Below are 25785 nucleotides of genomic sequence, written 5' to 3' on the forward strand. Positions count from 1 at the left end.
TCAGAAGCAAGCTGAATTACCCACCTGAAGTGATCTCCCTTTGGTCTCTATTGGTAGAGTGAATGCCGAGATAGCACACACAATGCAAACCAAGGCAAAAAGGCACAGTGCCCCCAGGAAAGAAGCATTCATAAGTACCTACAATTAGATAATGTATTAGTGCCATGTTGTGCAATTCTGACAATTCATCTGTAAATCCTTTCTGGCCTATTTTTTTTATGGATTGAACTATCTTTCAACAGAATTCCCTTTCCAGCCATGAAATGAACATATGTGGAGGAAGATAGCATGGAATTGCAATGCCAAACTTTTCTTATACAGGTAATCCCTGAGTTACAAGCGTTCACTTAATGCTCATTTAAAGATATGTGATGAACGCCCCCTAGTGCTTATGAGCAAGTCCCGAAGTTACGAATATTGCAGTACCACGGCAGTTGTTCGCCCTTACGAGCGACCACAGTGGCTCTGCAACATTCACCCTGGTTATTCCCTACTTACCTACCCCTGCCCTGGGTCTCCCTAGGCACCAGGCCTTCAATACTCACCCTGTGAAGATTGAGATCCTTCGCTTTCTTGGCTGCTCCAGGCTTTCGGTGCATTTGCAGAGAATGGAGGCCTAAAGTAACGCGAGATCAGTGGGGTGAGATCTCACACTACTGATTTCACGTCATCTCATGGTACTTTAGGCCTTCTGCAACAGAGAACAGAACCGAAGCTGGAGAATGCTGCTGTGTGTCTCCAGAGGCTGGATCGGGGCTCCGGAGGCCTTTTCCAGGGCACTGCAGCCTGGATCTGAAGCCGGAGGATGCTTCCGCGACCCCCCTCCCGTGGCCCGATCGGGCTCCGGAGGCTTTTTCCAGGGTGCTGCGGCCCAGATCTGAGACTGGGGTAGGCTTCTGCGACACCCCCCACATACCCCCCAACCAGGCTCCAGAGGCCTTTTCCAGGCCCAATCAGGCTATTGGGGGTGTGTGTCACAGAAGCCTCAGATTCAGGCTGAGTGGCCTGGAAAAGGCTGCCGGAGCCCGGATCGGATTGCGCAGGATGCACAGAAGCGTTCCCCAGCCTCAAATCCAGGCTGCAGCAGGAACCGTGGCAGAGAGGAGACATCTTTTCCAAGTGAGTCTGGCAGGAAGGGAGGGGGAAGCATGCGGTATCTTAGGGTTGGGGAGGAGATTCACTCTATGAGTTTTTGATTTATGAGTGGAATGGGCAAGCTCCATTTCACTCGTAACTCGAGGACTACCTGTACACACAACAGAGGTGGAGAGCTCTCTATGCATATAATTAATGAAAGTTTATTCATGGTGGGTGTGAGGAGAAGGAAACTTGCTATCATAATGTTGCACATACATATAGGAATAAATTATAGCTTTAAAACGGTTTTAGTTAGGAAAATACAAGGCTACTGCTTTAATTTAAGTAAAATGTTACATAATTCATTTCCTCCATACAAAGCTCTATGGGACTGCAAAGTCTTCTCTAGCTAAAGAAAAGAAAAGTTTCAACATCTTTTTTCATTTCTTTGAAATGATGTTGTACCTGGTTTTTAATTACACTATAAGTCACTTTGAGCATTGTGCTAAAGTAGGAAAGGATTATACATTTTTATTTATCACGGCACAAGCTTTTGTGAACTACTTGTAATTAATATTTTTAAACAATCTTGTCTGTTTTTAAATGTTTACCATCTTTTTCCTTTATTTGTGTCATAGCCAAAACAGGATTCTGCATTTTGAATACATTAGTATCAATTTAACTTCCCTGATGTCCCCTTTCCTCCAAACGTTCTGGGAAAAATAATTAATTTATAAAAAAGCACCCAAAATCTTACAAATCTGAATCTTGAAACATCCAGCAATCTATACAGTCTACTAAAAATATTGGGCCTGGAATCTGTTCCTGTATATGCAGTGGAATTATTAAACAAAAGATGTCTTACTTGTGCTATAAAAGGTGCTACCATAGCACCTATACGACATAGAGAGCCACTGGTCCCTAATCCAATGGCTCTCATGGTGGTAGGATAAACCTAGAAGACAGTAGTAAAAATATGTAAGCATAATATTTGTGATAAAGTATTGGATGAAGCAGGGTAGTATGGCATCAAGATCTTAAAAAATAATACTGATGATTCCAAATATGAGTTCCAGAGAGAAAAGAATATAACTAAACCTTTTACAAAATTTACAGAATTTAGAGATAATCCCAGAGTTTTGTTGAATTTAGTTAGTTTCCTGGGACCAAAATATTTTATTACCAATCCTCTAAATTCGATTCCAGTGCAGCACTTGAGTACAAAACATTAGCCCTCATTTTTAAGAACAGATTCGTGAAATTACCAATGTTTAGAGAGATAATGATTTTAAAAAAAACTTAAGAAAATTCAGTACAGTAAATTTTTAAAAAGCTATGTTTGAAAACAGGCAAAGAACTCATACTAAGTTATAGGTGTTAACATATGGTTCCTGTCTATTCTGGCTTAGGTTGAAATGCCATATTATTTTATGTGGAATTAAATAATAAACTTGGTGAGATTTCTGAGTAAACTGGCCAAAGACTGCCCTGTTGAATAGAAAAGTTATAAAAAGAGGCTTGTTCAGAAACATAATTTAGGTAGTTTTCCACTTCAAGAAATCAGGAGGACCTTACCTCCGCTGTGTAAATATAGATAGTATTGAAATTTGCAGCTACAAAAGCACGCAGCATAAAGAGGAAACCAATAAGACCAGTCCTAGAATAAAGAAAAGATATGAAGAAAATAATATAATACCAAAGCCTAATAGTTTACTAGTGTGTCCCACTTATGTGACCTTGGACTGTTTGAATGGCTACTGAGGGAAAAAGACAGTTCCAGTTTTTCATGTGGCCCCTTGGGGAAATTATTTGCCCAACCTGAGTTATAATAAATAGGAGAAGCCACATGTTGACTGAGGAGATAGAGCTTTAGTAGCTACCAGTTCAACAGCATTGGCAAAATTACATAGTTTTACACATACACATATATTTAAACACATGTCCAAGCCATTTGCTTCATTGAAACATAATCATTATTTGACTTCTCATAACATCACGCATTCCTTGATAATTTCTATTAGAGGAAAGAACTGACTTTCATCATATAATATGTTAACACATAAAAACTGAAAAATCAATACATTTCAGGGAGGCAACCAATCTGTCAATTCCTTTTTTCTTTTGTTCACACTGAGGCTCATTGTAAATTTATTCAGTAGGGTAGGCATCAGATGGGATAAAGAAAACCTTGGCAATCAATTACTCTGTCCAAACTGCCATTCACAAACATTCTCTGTTGGCACCAACTCCGTTTATTGCTATAGACTATACTAATGTGAAGATCTACAAATTATCCATTTACTCACTATCTGTTGTTTGGGGAAAACTCTGTTTACACTAAACCAAACGTCTGCTTCTGTCAGTTGCTCTAATTATTATACAAGGGCAATTCGGAAATAAACCTCCATTTGGTTATCGATGACAGACACTTGCAGATACAGAGCTTTTATTATACACATTAGAAAACTACAATATTACATTACTTTTCAACAATGGTGATTATGTCGAAAAGTAATGTAATGTAGTTTTCTTTTTTCTTTTTTAAATATATTTTATTGATTTTTTACAATAGCAATCTTTAGTGCTTAGTAAACAGCATGTTGTATGGGTTCGTATATTTAAAAACAATAATAATTAATTTCTATAATTCCATAATCAATATATTAGTTAATGATGTATTTCCTTGATCTTCTCTTCTTCCAGTAGTATTCTCCTTTGTCAACATTAAACAAATATAATGCTTAATACTTTCGATATATACCCGGTTGGATATAAACATTTTTCTTGTGTTTGTACAAATAACAATAACATCAACATATAACATCTTTTCTGATTGGCTTATGTTTCAATTATATTTGTAAAAGTCATCTTTAAATCACTCTGTGTCCTATTTTCAAGATTCTTATTTAAGCTTGTTTTCCCCTCAGTATTCAAACCATGCTTATCAGTCATAATTTTCTAATTTTCTTCATTTTCTTCATTTCTTCATTCACATACACCATTCCAATATTTTTACATTTCATATATTATAAAAAGTACTATACTACTTATATATCTTATCCCTCTTACTGTGGGGCCCCTTTATATCCAAAATTTATCTATTCTTTTAACCATATTCAAACAAGTATTTAATCATATAGTGCTCCATCTGGTGAGTTGAATCAAATCTCTTGAATCTAACTCTAGCCGCCTTCTTTTGCCAAGTAGCTTTCCAAGTCAGAATATTCTGCTTGCTTGTGAGTGTTGTTGAGAATGAGAAAGACAAATTAAGTAGGATGTACATTTTTTGTCTCCCAAACTCTAATGATTCTCCTGGCTGCTCTGTAATCCATTTTGTTAGATCTTCTTTCTTATCCTCAAGTTTGTTTTGAAGTTCTGAAAGATAAAATATCTTTTTCATTTTTATTGTTGTGGCAAAATCTTGCAAATTTTCTTTTGTTTGTATTAAGATGTAGTTCTCTTCATTTGTAGCTTCCCTATTTGGGTCACTTTCCTCTGGTTTATGTTCTGTTATTTGATTTGTTTGTTCATTCTTTGTTGTCATTTTCTGAGAGTTTTTTAATTGTAATTTAGTTGAAGATGTGCTCATTTATGTCATCAAAGTTGTTTTTAATCTCATCATGGGTTGAAACAATTGTTATTTGAATCTGTCACAGCATTGCATACATTTCTCCTGGAAAGTATTTGCCTTGTCTTGGAGTGTTGCTCCTGCAGATCTCTGATGTTCCAGGCTGGGGCCTTCAGAAGGGAATATTAGGTGTGGTTTCCTGTCACTTTTAGATAGGTATGCAACATCCATATTGTCTCCCCCCTCCAGATAGTCTTTCACTGGTACCATAGTCTCTGTGATTAGCCTTATCAAATCAGCCAATCTTAAAATCCAAACAACCAAATCTTATATAGTTCTTATCTTTATATATGGTTTTTGTAATCCAATGCGTTTCCAATTTGTCAAAGCACCATTGAAAGCAGAGTTTTATAGCAGTTCTTCTGTTCAGGAGTCTTACATTTATCAACCAGCTAAAATTGCAGTCCAGAATGTTTAGCCATCTAAGAGTTTTGTAGTAACTTCCCCCCAGATTAGCCAAAACCCAAGGTTTTTCTTTCTCTGCAAACAATTCTTAAGCTTAGAAATCACAGCTCAGTAAGTATTTATAATCCCAGAAGGTCAGCGGTTTTTAAAACAAATGTGGCTCTCACTCTGTAGTAGATAGCCCAGTATATTTTCTTTCCTCCGTCAGCTGTTCTTTATTTGGCTAAAGTCTCTGAGGTTCAAAGGAAGAAGTTTTTCCTCTATTTCTGGGCGTCTTGCCAATTTCTGAGTCAATGCGGCTGTAGTTTTATGCTCTAATCCTCCACTAGATGTCAGTAGCTATTTTCCAACTTTTAAGACAAAGAATTATTTTCTTGTAATTTCTTATAATTTCATCAATACTCTTTCAGATGTGGAATCTTAGCAGTTTTCATAATTTTCAGATTTATCCAGACTGTGGTATTATTAACTTCATTTCAATATACTGTATTTCTGTCCCCCATAAACATTGATTCTCTGCTTCCGTCTATGGAAGGGTGGGGGTCGTCCCCTCCCTTCTCACTTTCTGAGGATTTTTTTTGCTTCTTGGAAATCTTTTCCAGCAAATCAGTTACAAAATAGGAGAGAGAATATCGATATTCTCACCCAATTCCAAGCACGCTGTTCACAGTTGTCCTGGTTAATGCTTTTGGACTTCGGCTGACGGTAGCTTGGACTAATCAGCAAGGTGTGTGGTTAGCCGTTCTCCTGTCGGGTTGGAGAGCTTTCCCAGATCAAACGGATCGACTACCGTCGTTACGCGATCAGCGGGGGGCCTCTCCTTTGTCGCCTCTCTGGGGCGACTTTTGACCCATTTAGGCTCCCCTGGCAGGCCAAAAACAGCTGTGGGGTGTGGAGCCCTGCAATCCCTCGGCTGTGTCGCTACGATACAAGAGCAGAAGTAATGTAATGTAGTTTTCTAATGTGTATAATAAAAGTTCTGTCATTGATAACCAAATGGAGGTTTATTTCCGAATTGCCCTCGTAGATTGCCAGTCCAGATAGGAAAGAAAGAAACTTTACCAGTGTCGGTGTAAACAACCACAACTTTCCAGCAAATTTGCACCAGAGAGAAACACAGACCAGTTCTTATTTATTTTAGAGATACACAGTTATGGTCGCTACATTTACCCTACTTCCATGTTCCTTTTCTTCTCCTGTCATCAGTTGATCATAGGGTATCTGAGCAGAGACCTTGTATTTTGCATTCTATAAAACATTTTTTCCCCCAACCAATGCTCTCAAAATATGTTAGAGGTCATCTCCCATAATTCCCAGTCAGCGTACCAGGGAATGCTACTGTAAAAATCCACACAATACTGATTATACATTGCTGCAACTATTTTTCACACATAAAATGAAAAACAGAAGGGGCATCTGAATCAGTTCAAGACCAGTTTTGTCTTGGAGCTCCTGGGAAACTCACAAAGATGGTCCTCTTTCACTGGTGTTCTCCAGTATGTTTCCTCTGAACTTTGGGGATATCATAAGTCATTATGTTTGTGTAATAGCAAGTTATTCCAAAAAATGAACACATTTCTGCTTTCATCCTTTGGATATTGCCAAATGTATAATTCCTGCCTGCAATAAATTGTTCTATTAAGCTAAATTATTTTAAATTTTAAGAGCTCAATGAATAATCATGTCCATTTCCCAAAATATGGTTGACAATACCAGAGGCTAGAAGATGTTGCAAGCATTGGAAGCCAAGCCATTTCATCATACTATGCTCCCACCCAAGACACTTACATTGTGGTGCATATATTGAGGAGAAGAAAGAAAACAGCAGTGCATCCCATTGTTATTGTCAAGCTCACTCGTCTTCCCAGGAAGTTGATGCCAAGAATATTTAAGGGATTTACTAAAAAAGAAAAGAAGGGGGAAAAGATGTCAAATTGTCAAATTAAATTAATTAACCGAGCCATTATTACATAATTATCACACACGCACATATAGACATACACCCCTACCGCATTAGGGAAGATTCTGTTAACTATTTTCTTCATTGTTTCCCTACGATTATTTGAAAACTACAAACGGGGACTTTGCAACAGAACTTCCCATCAGCATCTCACTCAATATTTTTCAACCTTGGCAACTTGAAAATATGTGAACTTCAGGAACTAAAATTAGTGAGTTTAAAGGCTGTTCTGGCATTCCTAAATTAATTAATAAATTAATGAAAGCAGCTGACAGCAGCAAGTGAACTGTTTTTCATACAGAATTCCTAAATTTTCATCTCTGTACGTCTGTAAATCTCTCTGTGTGTATGTCTATACTGTAGTTGTGGAAGGTAACTTTAGAGTCTCCCGTTCTCCATATTTATTTTAAATAAAGGCAGAAGGGAAAAAAATTACATGCAATTTCTCCTACTGTGCTGATGAACATGATCTGATAATCAGATGGTGCAAAGGTATAGCAGAGACAAGGGCTCTGAAACTCATCCTGAGTATGGCCCAGCTCTGCCTCTAAAGCTGATCCTCCTCCTGTTGTACAAACCAGATCCTTCTCCAGTAATTCTGCACTGGCCAGGATGACACCATAATAAGCAAAAGAAATTCCAAGCCTATCATAGAAAACAAAAGGGGTTAGCAATGGGAAACAATCATTCCTTAGAATACTTAATAAAGATAATATGGTACATCTACAGCAGTGGTTCTCAACCTTTTTAAAGCCGTGACCCCAACCGGTCGTAAGTCGAGGACTAAATCGGTCGTAAGTCGAGGACTACCCAACCGGTCGTAAGTCGAGGACTTTCCCTGCCCGGGAGTGCCGCGCATGCGTGGTTCCGCCCCCTGTGCCGGCCGAGGCGTAGCTGGCAAGTGGCAGAGACGGAGCAGGCCGACCACCAGCTGGCCCAGCCCAAAGGAGGTAAGGCACCCGCCGGAAAAGGGGGAAAAAAATGGTGGACAAAAAATATGGCAGACACCCTTGCTTGGCGACCCCCGTGAAATGGTCGATCGACCCCAAATGGGGTCCCGACCCACAGGTTGAGAACCACTGATCTACAGGGTACGTTTGATAGTCCCAAATAGAACAAGGAAGGGCTTCATGGCAGCATTCAAACTAATTAACAGCACACCAAACTATTAGGGGATTGATAAATAATATTAATTACCTAAACAACTTCCAATATGCAAGAATGAAGAAAATGTTTGCTACTGAACTAAGCAATTCAAATAATTCCAGAAATTCTTTTGTACCACTCACTAAATAGTTCAACTTCTCATAACTTAAATTGATTCAAAATTTTGCACTAATCCTAATTCCAGAGTAGAAGAGCAACAAAGTAACTGCAAATATGTTGCCTCTTCTTGTTCTTTGCTCATTTTAAGGCTTCAAATGAATTAGGTACAGATCAAACTTTAACTGGCTAGAAGATCCAAATTATCTGTCTATGTTACATAGTCACTTATCTATATATTTATGCTTATAAGCCTACATTTTAAAATACAGAAGAAAACATCACAGCTAATGCTTATATGTTTTCTACCACTGGGTTTCAATTGTATTTTTATTGCACAATCTGGAATATACAGTATGTTTCTATTGTCAAGACTATATTGGCATATGAATGTGACTTTGTGTATATATACTGAGTTTTATTCATTGATAATTTTCTAATTCCCCCCATTGCTTAAGCAATGAAGAAACTCAATGCATGACATAACTCCAAGAACATTAAAAGATTTCATATAAATAATGCAGTGCACAGATCAAGTGACTATGTGCATTCATCCATATGTTTCAACAGTTCAGTACATTGGATCAGGTAAATTAAGATGGATTGACTAAATCTCTTAGTTATAGCCATAGGGCTATCTCAATATTCATGTAATTTTCTTGCCTGTTTTGCTTTTATTTTTATTCAGATTTTTTTCCCTTTCAATCATGTACAATTCTCAGAGACTGCCTAGACAAGTCCCTGCAGTTTTCTTGGCAGGGACACCACTTTCAGAAGTGGTTTGTCATTGCCACCTTCCTAGGGTTCAAAGAGAAGACTAGTCCAAGGTCACCTAGCTGACTTTGTGCCTAAAATGAGACTAGGAATTATGGTTTCTAGTCTGATGCCTTAACAACTACACAAAACTCTCTCTTTTATTCAGATATTCATTTCCAAATTGAAAGAAAGAATAATTTTATCAAAATATATCAACTGCATTGAAGAATGCATATGGAAGCTTTCTGATCTGGTGCTATTCAGGTGTGCTTGGAGCAATAATTCTCAAAGTTCCCAGGCAGCATGCCATGAGTGTAAACAACAGTTAAATTTTATTAGTTAGAGTTTATATTTCTATGTGTCAAATGGATGGAACCATGAAAAATGCCTGGCTGGAGAAGACCAATGCTGAGAATCCTGTACAAAATCGAATGAATGTAAGCTAAATTACTATAATTGCTTGGTATTCTGATTAACTTTGGAATAGTAGTTTTTAATTCTTAAGATAATCGGAGCTGGGAGCTGTAATAAAGACAAAAGAAATCTAAATTTTCCTTTTAACATTCATCAATTTTACTTTGTGCACTGTAATTTAAAAGAAGAACATCATCTAAATTTACCATATAATCCATATTTGCAAAGATGTCCGTAAGTATTTGGGATCAAATAGGTCTTTCAATCTACCTCGTTTTTCCTGGAAATATATTAAAGGAACAATCAGAAATACACTCGATATGTGCTGCTGAAATGCTGAAGACATTCCAAGCTTTGAAACCCTTTGTGAATTATAATCTAACTTTTCAGTTCAATAACTCCTGGTAGCACCAACAAACATAGGCAAGATGAAATTCAGAAACATCTGGAAGGCCACATATTGGGCACTCTGGAGTTGACTACCATATTCACTTTGTTGGACTACAGATTGCACAATACATACTACTATTGTATCATACATTGTGTCAACAATGGAATATAAGAAAAGAAGAGTTGGACCAATAATGGTTTCTTGTCTTTTGTAATATCTAGTAAGTTAAATTCCATTGATGTGAACAGATAGTTAAGCATCATTGTTTATGGATTTAATTAGTTTATTTAAGGAGACTTTGCCTTTTGGGTGACCAAATCTGTCATTTTCCTAACAATTCCTATGATAGTTTAACACAATATTTCTTAATCTTGGCAGTTTGAAGATGTGTGGACTATGCTGGCTGGGGAATTCTGGGAGTTGAAGTCCACACAACCTCAAAGTGCCAAGTTTGAGAAACACTGGTTTAATGGATGGATAATCAGCAGGTCAACTAATAATGGGGGTCAGACCTGCACCTCGTGGTTTCGGGTACGAGGTTAATGAAAATATTGAAAAACTTACTTCAACAGTTTCTACCAACTTTCCTTCAGGCATAACAGAATGGTTCATTTTAGCAATCCACTCGAGGGTAGCAAGGGCTGCATTATCATTTCCACAAGATACATTATATCGAGCAGACTCAGGGATAAACTGCAAAATACAAATGAGTTAGATAAACAAGCGCCAGCATTTCCAGCGTACCATCAATCTTATAGTCTTATTGTAATAAAGACTGGATTTGATGTAGAGTTTCTTTTAGCACTAGAGCGTTCAGGTCAATATGATGAGTCACTGCAGAGCAATTCATGCAATTCATTCATTTCTGTCCACACAAGCCATTTTTGGAAAGTCTTATCAGAAAGCAATAGAATGTGCCAATCCACAAATTACAATTATAGGTAGAAACAATTCCAATAAACCCGAAAGATAATGAATACTTATATATGTAATTACAAGTCTACACATTTGTCTGAATAAAATGTGTGGCCAAACAGAATGGAAGCATAAACAATTTCTTAGCCAGAAATTTACTGCAACAAGTCAATAGGATACAATTGGTATACAAGGCTTTGAAGCCACATCTTCGTACCTTTGTTCCCATTTAACTATGAAGGACCTTTCCCTCACTTGCAAATTAAGTTGGCACCAGACCACCTTTGCAATATCTGAATTCCTGCATCACCCAATATTGGACTTAGCTTTTCTGTAACTCCCAATGTTACGGTCTTAGGCAAATTCTTCCAATTCCAGAAAATAAACAGTTTTGCTGCTTAAATTAAATCATCAAGGTACTGACTTAGCAATGAAATGTCCCAAATAACCCCTTGAAGAGAAGGGTGGATCAACGGTGTGGCAGAATGTGGCCAGGCAAATGGGAATATGTGGTCTGTCTTTTCTCTTAAGACTCAATACAGCAGGATATACCAGCTATGGAGTTCCAAGAAGGCTCCACACCCATTTGCATTACCCAGGTGACCCTGATGTCTGATAAACCTCCAGGTGGCATCAACAACTCTCTAAAAGAATGCAAATGAACAGCTGTCTGCAAGGAATATAAATCCTTCCATTCCCCACCATCCAGTCAGAGCTGAAGAAGCTTCTTGGATGAGAAGTGAAACGTCTTCAAAAAAAAAAATAAAGTCCAGTTGCCTTGTGAAAAAATATTTTTGGGATAAGGCACCAGGTTAGAAACTGGGAGATTGTAAGTCCTAGTCGTGCCTTAGGCACAAAGCCAGTTTGGTTATCTTGGGCCAGTCCCTTTCAGCCATAGGAAACAGGCAATGGAAAACCACTGCTGAGCTCCTGCCAAGAAAACTGCTGGTCCAGGCAGTCACCAGGAATCAAGACTGATTTGAAGATAGAAACAATTTATGGCAACAATTTTTGTTATGACAGTTATCTTCACAACTTGCAGGAGTTCCACACAAGACAGCTTGGGAAACTTTGGAGCTTGTTATAAAAACATGTTTGGATTTTGGGAAAGCCACAGATATGTTTACTGGAAAGCAATGATTAGAAAGCACTAGATATTTTATTTCCTTTTTCTTTATAATACATTTTTCTTTGATTGTTTTGTTTGTTATTTCTGACTGGTGGTAGCTCTAGGAATTTCATTTCTTTAACTCTTTATTAGAAATAGGATATTCTTACATTACATATAAAATAAATTAGAGCTGGAAGGGACCTTGGAGGTCTTCTAGTTCATCCCCCTGCTCAAGCAGGAAAACATATACCATCTCAGATAAGTGACTCTCCAGTCTCTTCTTAAAAACCTCCAGTGATGGAGCACCCACAAGCTGTTCCACTGGTTAATTGTCCTCACTGTTAGAAGCTTTCTCCTTAATTCCAGATTGCTTCTCTCTTTGATTGGTTTCCAATCATAGTTTCTTGTCCTGCCCTCTGGTGCTTTGGAGAATAATTTGACCCCCCCCCCTCTTCATTATCATCAATTACTTCAATTGGTTGGAAAATTACTAAGAAAATTTCAATTGGAGAGAAAGTTTTTTCCAAATGAAAGGACTGAAGTATAAAGTCTGGTCCTTTATCCAGTAAGTTTCAGATATGAGGTTACCCAGGGCTTTTTTCCTCACAGAACGCCCAGAATGGAGTTCCAGCACCCTTTTTGGATGGAACCTTGTAGGGCAGGCAAGGCAGGTTGTATGATGTGTGTGAGTTTTGGCACTTTTTTTTTTTTTTTAGAAAAAAAGCACTGAGGTTACCTCTGCTCTCTTTTTTTGTGATAGGTTCATTCTCTTTTAAGAGTTTCAAGCTAAGCATATATAACATTGCACTCTGTATCACAAACTAAATCTGTTGAATTTGACAGAAGAATATGGTTGAGCATTTTGCCTGGTATAAGTGGATAATAATTTTGATAATTTCCCAGTATCAATGAATTTTTTATAAACAAGAAATGTCTACACACATACACACCCACACACACACCTCTACCTAACTATATATGCAAACCTATCTTAGTTCTAAGTCTTTCATACCTTAAATACAAGGAGAAGTAGAATGCCTGGAATAGAAGCAATTCGTATCAGCCACCGCCACCCAAGAGTTGGGTTAACAACTGATGCCAATCCAATAATTAATAAGGAGCCTGACAACCAAAATATCTGAAACAGTGGGGAAAAAAAAGATAGATTAGGAGACAATGAGGTTTTCTACATCTTTACATTCTTTCAACATTCATATCTTTCTTCAAACTCTGCTGCTGCATAAAACATGACTAAAATATTGAGTTAAGCATTCCCACATCTAATTTTTTGGTACGCCAATACAGTAAAGTAAGCAAAATGGTTATCAGCTTGGTTCTTGAAGCTTGAATGTCAGCTGTCAATCTTTCTCAGAATGTATGAACACTTCAATAGAGAATAAATTTCTGCAGCTGCAGAACTAAGAATAGAATGTAGGCATTTCACAGACTGAAGTATAAATTTGTACAGAGCTAAAACACATGGATTTTCCCAATTATATTTAATATATTTAACTTTAGTTCCACTTTCTTCCCACTTGCTCATGCTAAATTGAAATCAACAAATCAATTATTCATTGTAAGAAAAATTAATACTGAATAAGGGAGTAAACATTTCTTTGATTGGGACAGGCCTAATGGACTTTCAACAGAACCCTGAACAATATCAACAATCACTTTGGAGAGTTCATGCAGTCCCATGACATATAGCTGATGGAGATGTCTGAGAAAGTTCTGTGGATCCCAGATTTTATTTACTTCAGACTATGTATTCCATACAGGTAGTCTTCAACTTACAGCCACAATTGAACCCAAAATTTATGACGCTAAGCAAGGCAGTTGTTAAGTGAGTTTTGCCTAATTTTATGACCTTCTTTACCACAGTTAAATGAATCACTGCATTGTTAAAAAAAAAGCATGCTGCTTTAGAGGTGCCATCACTTGAAGGTCTCATCAGTTGAGGCCAGTTGTACCTTTATCCCCTATAAATTCATCTTCCTTGGAAAGCTATTCAAGTCGTTAGCTATCCCTACAACTTCTAGCAACAAATGCCATTATTGTAATTGTCCATTGGATGAAGAGGCATTTTAACTGTCCTGAATCTCTTATTATTCAGTTTTATTGGCTGACCATGACATCTTGTATAAAAAAAATGAAAGAACATTATCTACATATAATTGTACAGATATTTGCCTCTTATTAACCTTTTTTCCTATTAAAAACTCTAAATATTTTAATCCTTCCTAATAAGATAATCATCCTGTCTTTTGAACAATGTATTGCTCAAGATGAATTGGTATCTGTGTATCATGGTAGAGAAAGCTCTTTCCAGATGATTACCAGATATACAAGGACTCCCAGCCACACAAGTTTTTCCATCTACTTTATAAAAATACAGTTCAGGGTGATTTTTCTTTTGGTTTAACCAAAAAAATCTAAGCACATAAATGGGATTTTTATTTAACACAATTTTCAAAATATTAAACATGTTGATAGTTGGCCTCCATATGGCCTCTTTGGCAGCAGTGACATAGACATTGTATTCACACACCCAGAAGTATGGTTTGTTGGTATAATAGCAACATATAGATTTCTCAACAAATAGATTTCTGGCTTACCTGTGATAATGGCAAAATATAACCACGGTATTTTGTGGGCAAAAATTCTGTTTTTATTATAAGCCTAAAGCAAATTAAGAAAAGAAGGTAAGAAGGTTAAGGAAAGAGAAAGAAATATATTAACTGGGTTCAAATATTAACCAGGTTAGTTTTAATGAGGGTTTTTTGAAGTAGCCATAATGGCTGAGTTCACACAATGTACCCAGCCTAACAACCCAAACTAAACCAAACCAACAGAACCTAACTAAACCAAGGCAGACCAAACCAACCCAACCCAAACTAATCCTTTACTGATTTTTTTTTAACTGCAACACCCATCAATTCTGTTTTATTTTAGGCTTAAACTTAGAACTTGATTAAGAGATATATCATAATTTGCCCTGGAAGATAATAGATGTTATATGCAATCTGCTGTTAGAACAAATCCCTTAGTACTTCTGGACTTCTGATCTCATGGTAAAATTTGCATGCATAGAAACATTGGAAGGTCCACAATATTACATGAAAGTGCTGATGTTTGTCCTGTTATTGTTTGCACCATGACATTACCCTTGTGAATGACCTGATACTCCACATCCCACGAGGGCTCGGAGAAAGACAAACCAGATGTATGAAGGAGAAAATGATGTCAGCAAAGAGAAATAGGCTCCCCATGCAAAAGAGATGATTAAAACCTGGAAGACAATGCATAGACAGGAAGACATTGACTTCAACGCAACGTTCAGCACTGTAGGATATTTATCTCAAGTTTTCCTTGTGGATGAGTTCTGAACATTTCCAGCTAATAAAAAAAATTAACCTGGCAATAAAATACATATTTCTTGAATGTGGGTAACTATACTGCATATATGTTCCAGGTAAAATGCATAAAATATCATGTTCATTTTTTATTATTTTTTATCCTGCCTTTATTATTTTTATAAATAACTCAAGATGGTGAACATACCGAATACTCCTTCGCCTCCTATTTTCCCCACAATAACAACCCTGTGGTGTGGCCTGCGTTGAGAGAGAGTAACTGGCCCAAAGTCACCCAGTTGGCTTTCATATGGCAAAAAAAAATGAATATAAATCTAAAAAGATAACTTATTTGATTGTTTATGATTAATTCTTTTAAATAAAGGGCTGTAAGAGGTATTGACAGTTTTTGGTATACTACTATCAAATTAGAGTTTGGAAAAAAAATTAGACATGGGAGAAAACAAAAAGAGTGAAAGAAACACAAATAAAAGTACAACTGCTGGAAGAAAAGGGGAGCTAAGGAGAGCACAATGAAAAATAATATGGAAACTCTAAGAAACAAAGTGAAAAGAATTAAGTTACAAAGTGCCCCAGAAGTCTATGTAGTTTTGCGGACAGGAAGTATGAAAAAGATATTCAGTGGAATGATGAGGTTGTAGATAAGAAAGTATGCATATAAAAGAGTGCTTGCTTCAAAAAATAAGAGAAAAATGTTGAATAATATATTTATAAAGAAATGTTTGAAAATATTTCAAAAGCAGTGAAATGAGCAAGGAGAGAGAGAGAGAGAGAGAGAGAGAGAGAGAGAGAGAGAGAGAGAGAGGAAAGTTCCAAAGAAAACATATAGCATAAGATGGCACCATCTTTAAATTCAAAGTGTTTTCAGCAGGCAAGGACACCTGCAGCTTCATATGTTGATTTGTTGTGTATGTACAGTATATGCACAAATAAATGTGTGTGTGAATGTGTGTATACATAAGTGTAGCGAAAAATGTATGCATTTGAGTATGGTGAGGGGAACTAAGAAGGAATAAATGAGTGTTCCATTCAACATGACCCTGGGCCACTGCAACCGTCATAAATATGATCCAGTTGCCGAGAGTCCAAACTTTGATCACATGACCATGGGGATGGTGCAATGGTTATAAGTATGAAAAAGGTCATAAATCACTCTTTTCAGTGCCACTGTAACTTTGAACGGTCACTAAGTGACCATTGAGGACTACCTGTATAGTTTTTCTTTACTATATCTTTTTTTCTGCATTTTCTATCTTTTCATTCTTTTATCCTTTTTCAGTTTGTATTGAGTTTTTAATGTTTGTAACTGAACACTATAATAAAATTATTATAAAAAATAAGTGGAACAGTAAAAAAAGAAAGCACTTACCTTACAACGGCCAAATTTATCTGCTAGCATCCCAAATGTTACACTAGCCACCATGTAGCCAAAAAACACCATCTGAAAAAGTCATCAGTTCCACATTTTACCTTTTATAGACTGTAAATGTACAGTTCCAAGCAATATCAAACAGTGATTTGATACACAAATGAATGAGAAACTAACATTAAAGTACCTTTAGCTCTGTCTTCCAACATCTGAACCTCTACCCCTACCGCCCCAAATTTTTATTTGACCAACTATTAATGCTCTTAAATTAATATGAAAAATCAGCACAAGGGTGACCAGATTCTATTGTTGGTGTCACTAAGACAAAGGAAATGATAGCTTCCAAACAGACATGCCAGAGAAGGAACATGTTATACCGCAGAGTCTTCTTAAATGTCAAGAGCCCGTCTTCAGACCCTCTCATCCAATTACTGATCCCTCAGTTCTCCACTGAGGTTGAAGTTTCCAGTTTCAATAGCTGAAGGTCAGTTAAAGGCCCCCTTTACAGTTCAGAATATTCACAAATGAAAAATATTACAGCCATATAGTAATTTGAAAAGCAGGTTTAGGTGGTTATTTTAGAATATTAAAAAAATGAAAGGAGTGAAAAGAATCATCACAAATATTCTTAGCTGAGCAGATGAAAATATATGTGGCCATTTAATTTGGGAGACCTCGTTTGGTTTGGTTTGGTTTTGGAGCCAACACATTTATACTAACTAAGACATTCATAACTGGTCAAAGGGTTTTTGGAATCTGAATAAGAAAATTCTACAAGCACAGAAAAAAATGGAATAATGTCTCATAGTGGTCCTAGTACCTCCTCCCCCAATGTTAGCCCAATGACCATGTGACCATAGAAGTTCTACTCACTGTTGTCACTAAAGCCACTTGCCAATTTTTAAGCTGCCATTCACACCGGATGACAGGACCCACTACAGCAATCAGCATGATTTCCATTGCTTCTACCACCTTTGGGGATGAACATATGAAATAATATTAAAAATATATGCATGGTTTTCAACATATCCAAGACACAAAGAGGGAATCATCAATTCTCATTCCACGTCTCCTATGCCTGTATAGTACTGTTATAAACTCTGTGTTACTTCGGTATTCTGAAATGATGCTGCCTACAGCTCTTAGTTTTCCTACAGTTCAAAACTCAGAGGGTACTAGGGACCCTAGAGATTAAACACATTCAAAGTAAATAGATACTCCAATCTTTGGCCATGTCTCTATCTTCAATCCCTGCCCTTCATCTTGCTTGTCACAGCTGCCTAATGGATCCCATACTTCCTTGCTGGAGAAGTCAGAACCACATTGTTATACATTAGAATACTGCCTGAACGTTAGCATTTAGCATAACTGGGAAGCAGCCCAGATTTGAGAGGGCAGAGGAGATGCAAAAGGGTGAAAATTGAGTGCTTTTCTGCAAAGAACTTTCTGACTCATAGTTCAGAATGTCCCAGAATATCCCTAAAGGAAGTGTTAACAAGACAGAGGAAAACAGCCGATGTACTTGGAAGTGTTAATGCAATAAATTTCATGAAAACATAGTGTTATGCTGAAATGTTCTGCATCTCTCAGTCATGTCTGTGGAGATTCTCTGTCATCCAGGTCATAGTTGTCTCAAAGGTGCTTTTTTCTTCAAAAGGCAGCTGGACTGTTTTCTTCTTGAGGACGAAGAAGAAAAAAATGTTTTGCTTCTCATCCCCAATCCCCGCCATCAGAACTGCTGAAGCTCCTTGGTTGAGAAGCAAAATGACGTCGTCGTCGTCTTCTTCTTCTTCTTCTTCTTCTTCTTCTTCTTCTTCTTCTTCTTCTTCTTCTTCTTCTTCTTCTTCGGAAAAAAACAGTCCAGTTGCCTTTTGAAGGAAAAAGCAACTTGAAATCTTTCAATCATCTTCACACCATGTGATGGAAAAGAAATTGCATGTGATTTTCAAAAGTGTGGAGGGCTATATGAATCTCTCCAGCCTGCCCATCCCCTGCAAGGTTTTTAGATTTCCATTAAATCTCAGAGACTCTATCTACATAACTTTTCCTGATCCAGAATTGTGGGCAACAAATGAGGCGGGAAAGACTGTAATAAAAGAAAAGAGCAACAAATTCTCTGATATCATAGAACAACGGACTGAGCTAAAAAAATACCATGGAATCTGAAAGAAATTCAAATGCTTTTCGACAACCAATAAAACTGAGGCCAGTTCTGCAAAGGGGAAAATTTTTAGGAAATGATGATAAATTTCAGTACAATATTAATAAAAACTTACACCAGTGCTACCCATGATCATAAAAAGTGCAATGTGAAATCTTCCAAAACCAATTGTTTCCACAGCTTCTTCCACTGTAAAGGTCTTTTGCTCTAGAATATTAAACAGAATATTAATAGATATAATAAATAGAATAAATTAGCATTTATTTATTTTCTTAAACATAGAAAACATAAAAACACAGCAGGGGAGGAATACAGATTTACCTGAAATATGCACTAATATGCACATATAAAAGCTATTAATTTCACTACAATCCACAAAACTACAATTAAATGTCCTGCCTTATCTCCATCAGCACTCCAAAAGCTATCAAGGGGTATTTGCAAGGCCTGTTGTCTTCCTTCCAATAACTATTTATTACTAAATTGGATTTATTATGGACAAAAGAAGAATCTTATGTAGGTATGATTGAAACAGAAGATGATTTCAAATAAACAATTATGAGAGGGACAAAAGACCATCCACCAACAAGATGTTATAAGTCTGAATAAGTCACATTTTGTCCATAAGTGCCAGGAATACATTATGCACCCACATCCCAAAACTGCTCCATATGCATAATATTAAAGTACTGTATGCCTAAATCTGTAAAGTTGCAATTCTGTAAGAAATCATTAAGACTTTGAGGGAATTTTAGTCAAGAACTCACAACTGAGAGAGAAGATAAAACACCAAACTACTAGATTACCTTTCTTTGGCTCCTGTTCCTGAGTTCCCATTTCCTCAACAGTCACAGCATTTGTTCCTTGTTGCTGCTCGGCTGACATCTTTCTATTTGCATTCATTTCCTTGGAGGTTTTGTATGTAGAAAACTCTTAATTCAGTTGAAAACTACATAGAAAACATAAAGGAATCTTCTTAAAGTTGTGGGCTTAGATCAGGGGTAGTCGTCAACCTTGGCTCTTTTATGACTCGTGGACTTCAACTCCCAGAATTCCTGAGCCAGCTAAGCTGGCTCAGGAATTCTGGGAGTTGAAGTCCACGAGTCATAAAAGAGCCAAGGTTGACTACCCCTGGCTTAGATAATGGTAAATTAAGAACAATATAGTACTTTGTTCCTGAGATTATTTTGCAATTGAATTTCTCCTGGTCACCTACCCATTATTTTTCATCTGCTACTGTTGAAAATAATTTCTTTTTTAAAAAAGACCCCTAAAATCAAAATCCAGATCCCAAATGTTCCCCCATCTCTGATATAAAAAAAATCCCTTTAAGGGCTGTCGGCTAATACTCCTCGGTTGAAGAACAGAACCAGCTGATCAATACTCAGCTCTGCTTAAACTGGACATTGCTTTGTAAATTATGCTTACTCCATTCAATCCAGTTTTAAATCTAAGTATATACCCCCCTGGCTTTGTAAAAAAATAAACTGTAAATTCTATAAAATGACTAGTCCTAATTTCAGATGCCAATAGTTTGATAATGAATTATAATAGCAAAATAATTATGATTACTGAAGGAGTGGATAATTATAACAATAGTATGAGGGAACATTGCAATACTTAGCAAATGTATGAATTCCTTAGTGGCCAGAATTATCGTGCAGTGTAATCCTATATCTTAATACAGAAGAACACTTAGGTTCAACAGGAATTAGTTGCAGAAAGATGTTTATACATTTACAACTTTACTTATTACAGTTTTATTTATTACACCATCCCACTTGATCTCCACAGCCATCCTTGTAGGTAGATTAGATTGAGAGATGAAACCCCAGAATATTCAGTAAGGTCTGTGGCTGATTTATATTTCCAGATTAATTCTTTTTCACACTCTGACATTATATCACATCTGGAGAACATCAGCTTGCCGTTGCACTAATACCATAAAATTCATTACTAAATGCAGTTAAGTAAATTAAGTTCTTATAATGAAAAAAAATTAGGGAACTAACTTGTTTCACACCTCTACAGTGAATATTTTTCTTACCTTTCGTCAAACAGTTAAGTCTTCTTCTGTCCTTGTCTTTTCAAATATGTAGCTCTACTGTGCTTGCTATAATCGTGCAATATACCTGGGTTTACCTCCTTCCTTTGTGGCTAAAGGTGTACAGTTCCTATTTTAACATCTTTGCCTCTTCAGATTTCAGGTTTAAGATCTTCCTAGTAATTATTTCCCTCCGCTTAGAGAGCAGGTGGCTAAACCAGGAATTTCCTAACAAGTGTGTAATTGTATGCTCTTTTGCTGTTGGTTTACTTTTTTTTTAAAGCAAGACATGGGATTGCTGTTTCAATCCCATGTATCACTGCTGCCCTTGCATTCTCACAAAAGGTTGGCTCTGTTATTTCAGTGATTGATTAAAAGAAGCCAGAGAAGGAAGCAGGGTCAAATTGCAACAGTGCAAATGCGTTGCTCAAAAAAATATCTTGCGCTGTATGTTATTAGTCTGAATTCAACCAATCTTCTAAGAAGGGAACTAGTTGGAAAGCAACATGGATGAATCTGCCTATTTGGGTTTCTCTCCATTTCTTATTTTTGTGGAAGTATATTTATTCTCAGTTCCTTGGTTTTACTGATCGGTTAACCTGGAATTGTTGCAACATTTCCTTAAAGATGACCTAATGTTAGATTGTGTTTCTGTGCTTATTTTCCAAAGCATACATGCTTTTTCTGTCAAGCCCTCCCGGGTAGATAAAACAGAAAGCTGACTCCACAGGAAGACTAGATATATACTTTAATGAGATAAGACATATTAATAGAATCTTACAATTCTGCCCATGTTTTTCTTTCTTTCTCTCTTATTCTTTCTTTGTTATACTTTCTTGGCCCGTTGGGTTTAATGCATGCTGTCTCTGTACTTGCTGTTGTCCTGTTCTGGAGGCCTTCTCCAAGGGTCCCTGCATTTTGTTTATAATTTCCCAAGAACTTTGCTCAGTACATCCTCAGAAACTTGGCACTGCTACTTCCTCAAATTTCTGTGCCTGTCCTGCATGCAAAAAATTCCAGTGAGACAATCCAGGAAGCAAAGCAGTTGTGTAAGTACACATTTATATACTGTAGATGTCCTAGGAAAGCCCTTGAAGCATATGTGCAAGCCTTCCAGAGGGGATGTGTTTGCCATAGTCCTTCAAGAATATTGCCGCACTTCACAACATGCTCTTTCAGAGGCTTCATAAAGGTGTAATATGTACTGTATGCATGTGTGAAGGACATTGCCAAATTTGGAAAACTGCAAACACTGAAGGATAAATAAGGTTAGGAGTCTATCAATACAGAAGAGCAAATTTAAATATATAGCATAATTTTAATACATTTTCAACTCCATTGATAAGTTGGACAAACCTATACATTTAATTGAACAGGAGAGCAGGTAAGAGGAGCAATTTGCTGTGCAATAACATTTCTTCTTTTTGAAAATACAGGAAGACCAGAGAATGGAATGCTAGATGAAAGTGAATATTTAGCAATAGAAAAAAAAAGTACGGATGTAAAGTCTTTGGGCTGTCAAGATCGGGAGTGCATATTGAGAATAACAAGTTTAATGATACTGATACTCTGTCTGGCCTTTTCACAGACATGTTATTTTACTATTTATCATCTTTATATGGTGGCCCATCTCACAAAATATGACGCAGAGTTGTGTATAATTAAATAAATTGCATGAATTTTAAAATGAAGTGGCCACCTCAAGAAGCAGATTTGGGCCTGGCAAAGGTTTCTGCTTTTCCTCTTGAGACTGTACTTAGATTTTATCTGTTATCTGTTTACCTATTATTCTCAATATGCACTCCTGATCTTGGCAGCCAAAAGATTTTACATCCTTGCTTTTTTTTCTATTGCTAAACATTTCACTTGCAGCGATTATGCCATGCTGTGGACTCAGATTATGCCATGCTGTGGACTCCTTAGTTAGCCTGCTGCCATCCAAATGTCCCATCATCAGTGCTGAAAAGTCACCTGATAAATTAGGATAAATCAGCTGATTTCTGGTGCCATCTTTTCCTTTCTATCAGATGATAAAACAGCTCTGGTCAGTTCTGGCTAGAGATTTAAATTTAGAACCAGAGATTTAGGAGTGTATTCTATTGATCAATGGGGTAAGAACTAAAATGGTTGGATCCGGCTTCATGTATATTTAGCTGTACAGGAAAGAAAACCTTGCAATCCAAATACAACCTGTACACTGTATTTCAAAGGATAAAGGATAAATCCTTTCTTTCAGAACTTTCAGAAGTAAACAAACATATTCAGTTTCAGATAATCTTCCTTCCACTTAAATTCTGATCATTTGGAAAGAAGCCATTGCAATAATATCCCATAATGCCCAGAAAATGGGGGTAGGGAGAAAATCTTGAGCAGCTACATCTGAAATCCTCTGAAAACAATGAAATCACATACAAAACTAGAATTACATTAAGAATGCTTGTCTTTTGTTTTGAGCGTGTTATGTTTGTCTCATAAAGTTCAGAGTTGATTGAGGCTGATGGAGACTCTTCAAAGAAGCGTAATGATTGGATGTGATGTTATATTTGTCCTAAGGCTGTCATTGAAAGGACAACTCTCACAACCAGTTTACAAATGGTCAATACGTGGTTGGTGCAATTCCTTGTCCAGGTAATCCTAATCAAACATCAGGAACATAGAACATAAAATATTAGAGTTGGAAGGGACCTTGGAGGTCTTCTAGTTCAACCCCCTGTTCGAGCAGAAGATCCTATATCATTTCAGACAAATGGTTGTCCAGTCTCCTTTTGAAGGCTTCCAGTGATGGAGTAATAGATCAAGATGCAGGCAGAGGGTTCATCACTCTCACTCTGAGTGAAATCAATCAGGCATTGTCAAAGTGCTGAAAATAGATGTCCATCTTCATGCATGAATCAAGGCATCAGTCATTTGCAGGCATTTTACAGTATGTTTGTGTTGGGTTCATTTCTGGGTTGTTTCGAGTATTCCCCTCCCAATCTAATGGAAAAGAAAATACTGTTGCATACTTGCTTCCCCCAAAAGAAATAACTTGTAATGATATTTCTGGAATGGAAAGTTGGATTTTGTAGTTATCTTAGTTACAAGATAGCTAAGGATTGTACTTAAGTATCCTGTCTTCCATTGAAGAAGGTTTCCCTGGCTTCTCAAATTTCCAATTACATTCTGTTGTGGATACCATCTGTCCAACTAGTGATTGTTATTTGGCAACAACCTCATTATCTCCAGTGGAAATGAGCATAAATGGGTGTGAATTCCACGATAATGGTTCAGGAAAAAGCCTGCTTAAGATGATGTTAGGTGGCTCTTTGTATATTTAGCAAGGCACTCATGAGCTCAGTGACTTACCCAATTTTAATGGTGAAGATGCTCTGAGAGGCATCCTGATCCAAAATTGCTTAGTTCTTTGTAAGGCATAAACTAAATTTTGAACTCAGCTTGGTATCTGAGCTGTAACTTTAAAAGAAAAAGGGGTTCAACATGTGCATGACCAGGTGCCCTGCTCAGTAATTTGGCACCTACATTCTTCACAGTGGCAGCTTCTGGTACTGGCTCAAAGAGGAACCCCACGGAGAGTACATTAACCTAAATGTGAAGCTACCAGCAAATGAACAACTATAGCTATGATAACATCCAGGAAAGAATGCAGTTGGTATATCAACCAAAGTTGGCAATTGACAAGCATACCCATGGGAGCTACCCAGACTTCCAATGGCAAGTATTATTTTAAAAACTTCAAATTACTACTGTGCATTATAAATAAGTGCAACCCCTTTTAGATCAGCCCTATAAGGTAAATCGCACTAAGATACCAATATCATATAGGTCTAAAACTATTTTTATGAGACCAGCTATAATAACAGTATTCTGCAAGTCAGAATATGTTTCCCTCTTCCTAATTTTGTGTGAATTGAGGAGCCTATCTGAGACATTTTCTAAAGTTTATTTCTTGGAATGGACTTAAGTCACACTTATCAGATCATGCCTTTCATAACACATCTTCTCACTATCCTTCAAGACTGTTCTTCATACCCTCTACAATTAAGAATAGCCAAAATTTCCTGTTTCTGAATTCCAGAAACCAGCTATTCTCCATCATGGTAGGATTTAATCTCAGTTTATTGGCTTTCATTCATCCATTTATCACACTATCCTGACACTAGTTCAGAGTATATATAGCTGTTCCTGATTTAGATGTTAGGATGTAGAGGTGAGTAACATCTGGAAGCTGGTGACACCAGACTCCCAAATCCTCCATGATCTCCTGCAACAATATCACATAGAGGTTAAATAGCACTAGTGATAAAGATTCATGGTACTCCAAAGTTGTTAGGATATAGAGGCAAAGTCATAGAAGATTGTCTCCAAAAGAAGGAAGTAGAACCATTCTAACACAGTGTCTAACCCAGGGGTAGTCAACCTTGGCTCTTTTATGACTCGTGGACTTCAACTCCCAGAATTCCTGAGCCAGCTAAGCTGGCTCAGGAATTCTGGGAGTTGAAGTCCACGAGTCATAAAAGAGCCAAGGTTGACTACCCCTGGTCTAACCCAATGTGTCCAATTTCCAGACAATCGAAAGGTAATAATATGGTTAACTGTATCAAAGGCTATTTAGAAAGTGCATTCCTTTTCTTCTTGTTGAACATTATCTACTAGGGCAGAAGTCTCCAAATCTGGCAACTTTAAGACTTGTGGACTTCCATGACTGACTGAGGAATTCTGGGAACTGAAGTCCACAAGTCTTAAAATTTGGAGACCCCTGGAGTAGAGTGACCATGACTTATTCTGCCTCCAAATCAGACTTGAATCTCAATGAAAAATGTTGAGATAATTAATGAACCCCAAGAGTGTGTGAAGCTGCACAGAAACCATCCTCTTAAGCACTTTGTCTCCAAAGGGAATATTTATGACTGGGCCCAG

General features: G+C 37.1%; 1 protein-coding gene across 1 annotated transcript; it reads right to left on the reverse strand.

Annotated features, from left to right (window-relative positions):
• Positions 1 to 19709, reverse strand: SVOPL (SVOP like). Its single transcript, XM_029284918.1, has 14 exons — positions 19595 to 19709; positions 18940 to 19031; positions 17537 to 17635; positions 16664 to 16735; positions 15085 to 15209; positions 14536 to 14599; positions 12933 to 13058; positions 10459 to 10587; positions 9710 to 9783; positions 7507 to 7715; positions 6899 to 7010; positions 2653 to 2734; positions 1943 to 2032; positions 1 to 138 (listed from the first exon to the last, which is right to left on the reverse strand). Exons 1-14 carry the CDS (start codon positions 19707 to 19709, stop codon positions 1 to 3), a joined length of 1527 nt encoding a protein of 508 aa, XP_029140751.1.
• Between the last annotated feature and the right edge of the window lie 6076 nt (positions 19710 to 25785).

This window comes from Protobothrops mucrosquamatus, unplaced genomic scaffold (genome assembly GCF_001527695.2).
Source record: "Protobothrops mucrosquamatus isolate PMUCROS unplaced genomic scaffold, P.Mucros_1.0 scaffold1120, whole genome shotgun sequence".
Lineage (NCBI taxonomy): Eukaryota > Metazoa > Chordata > Lepidosauria > Squamata > Viperidae > Protobothrops > Protobothrops mucrosquamatus.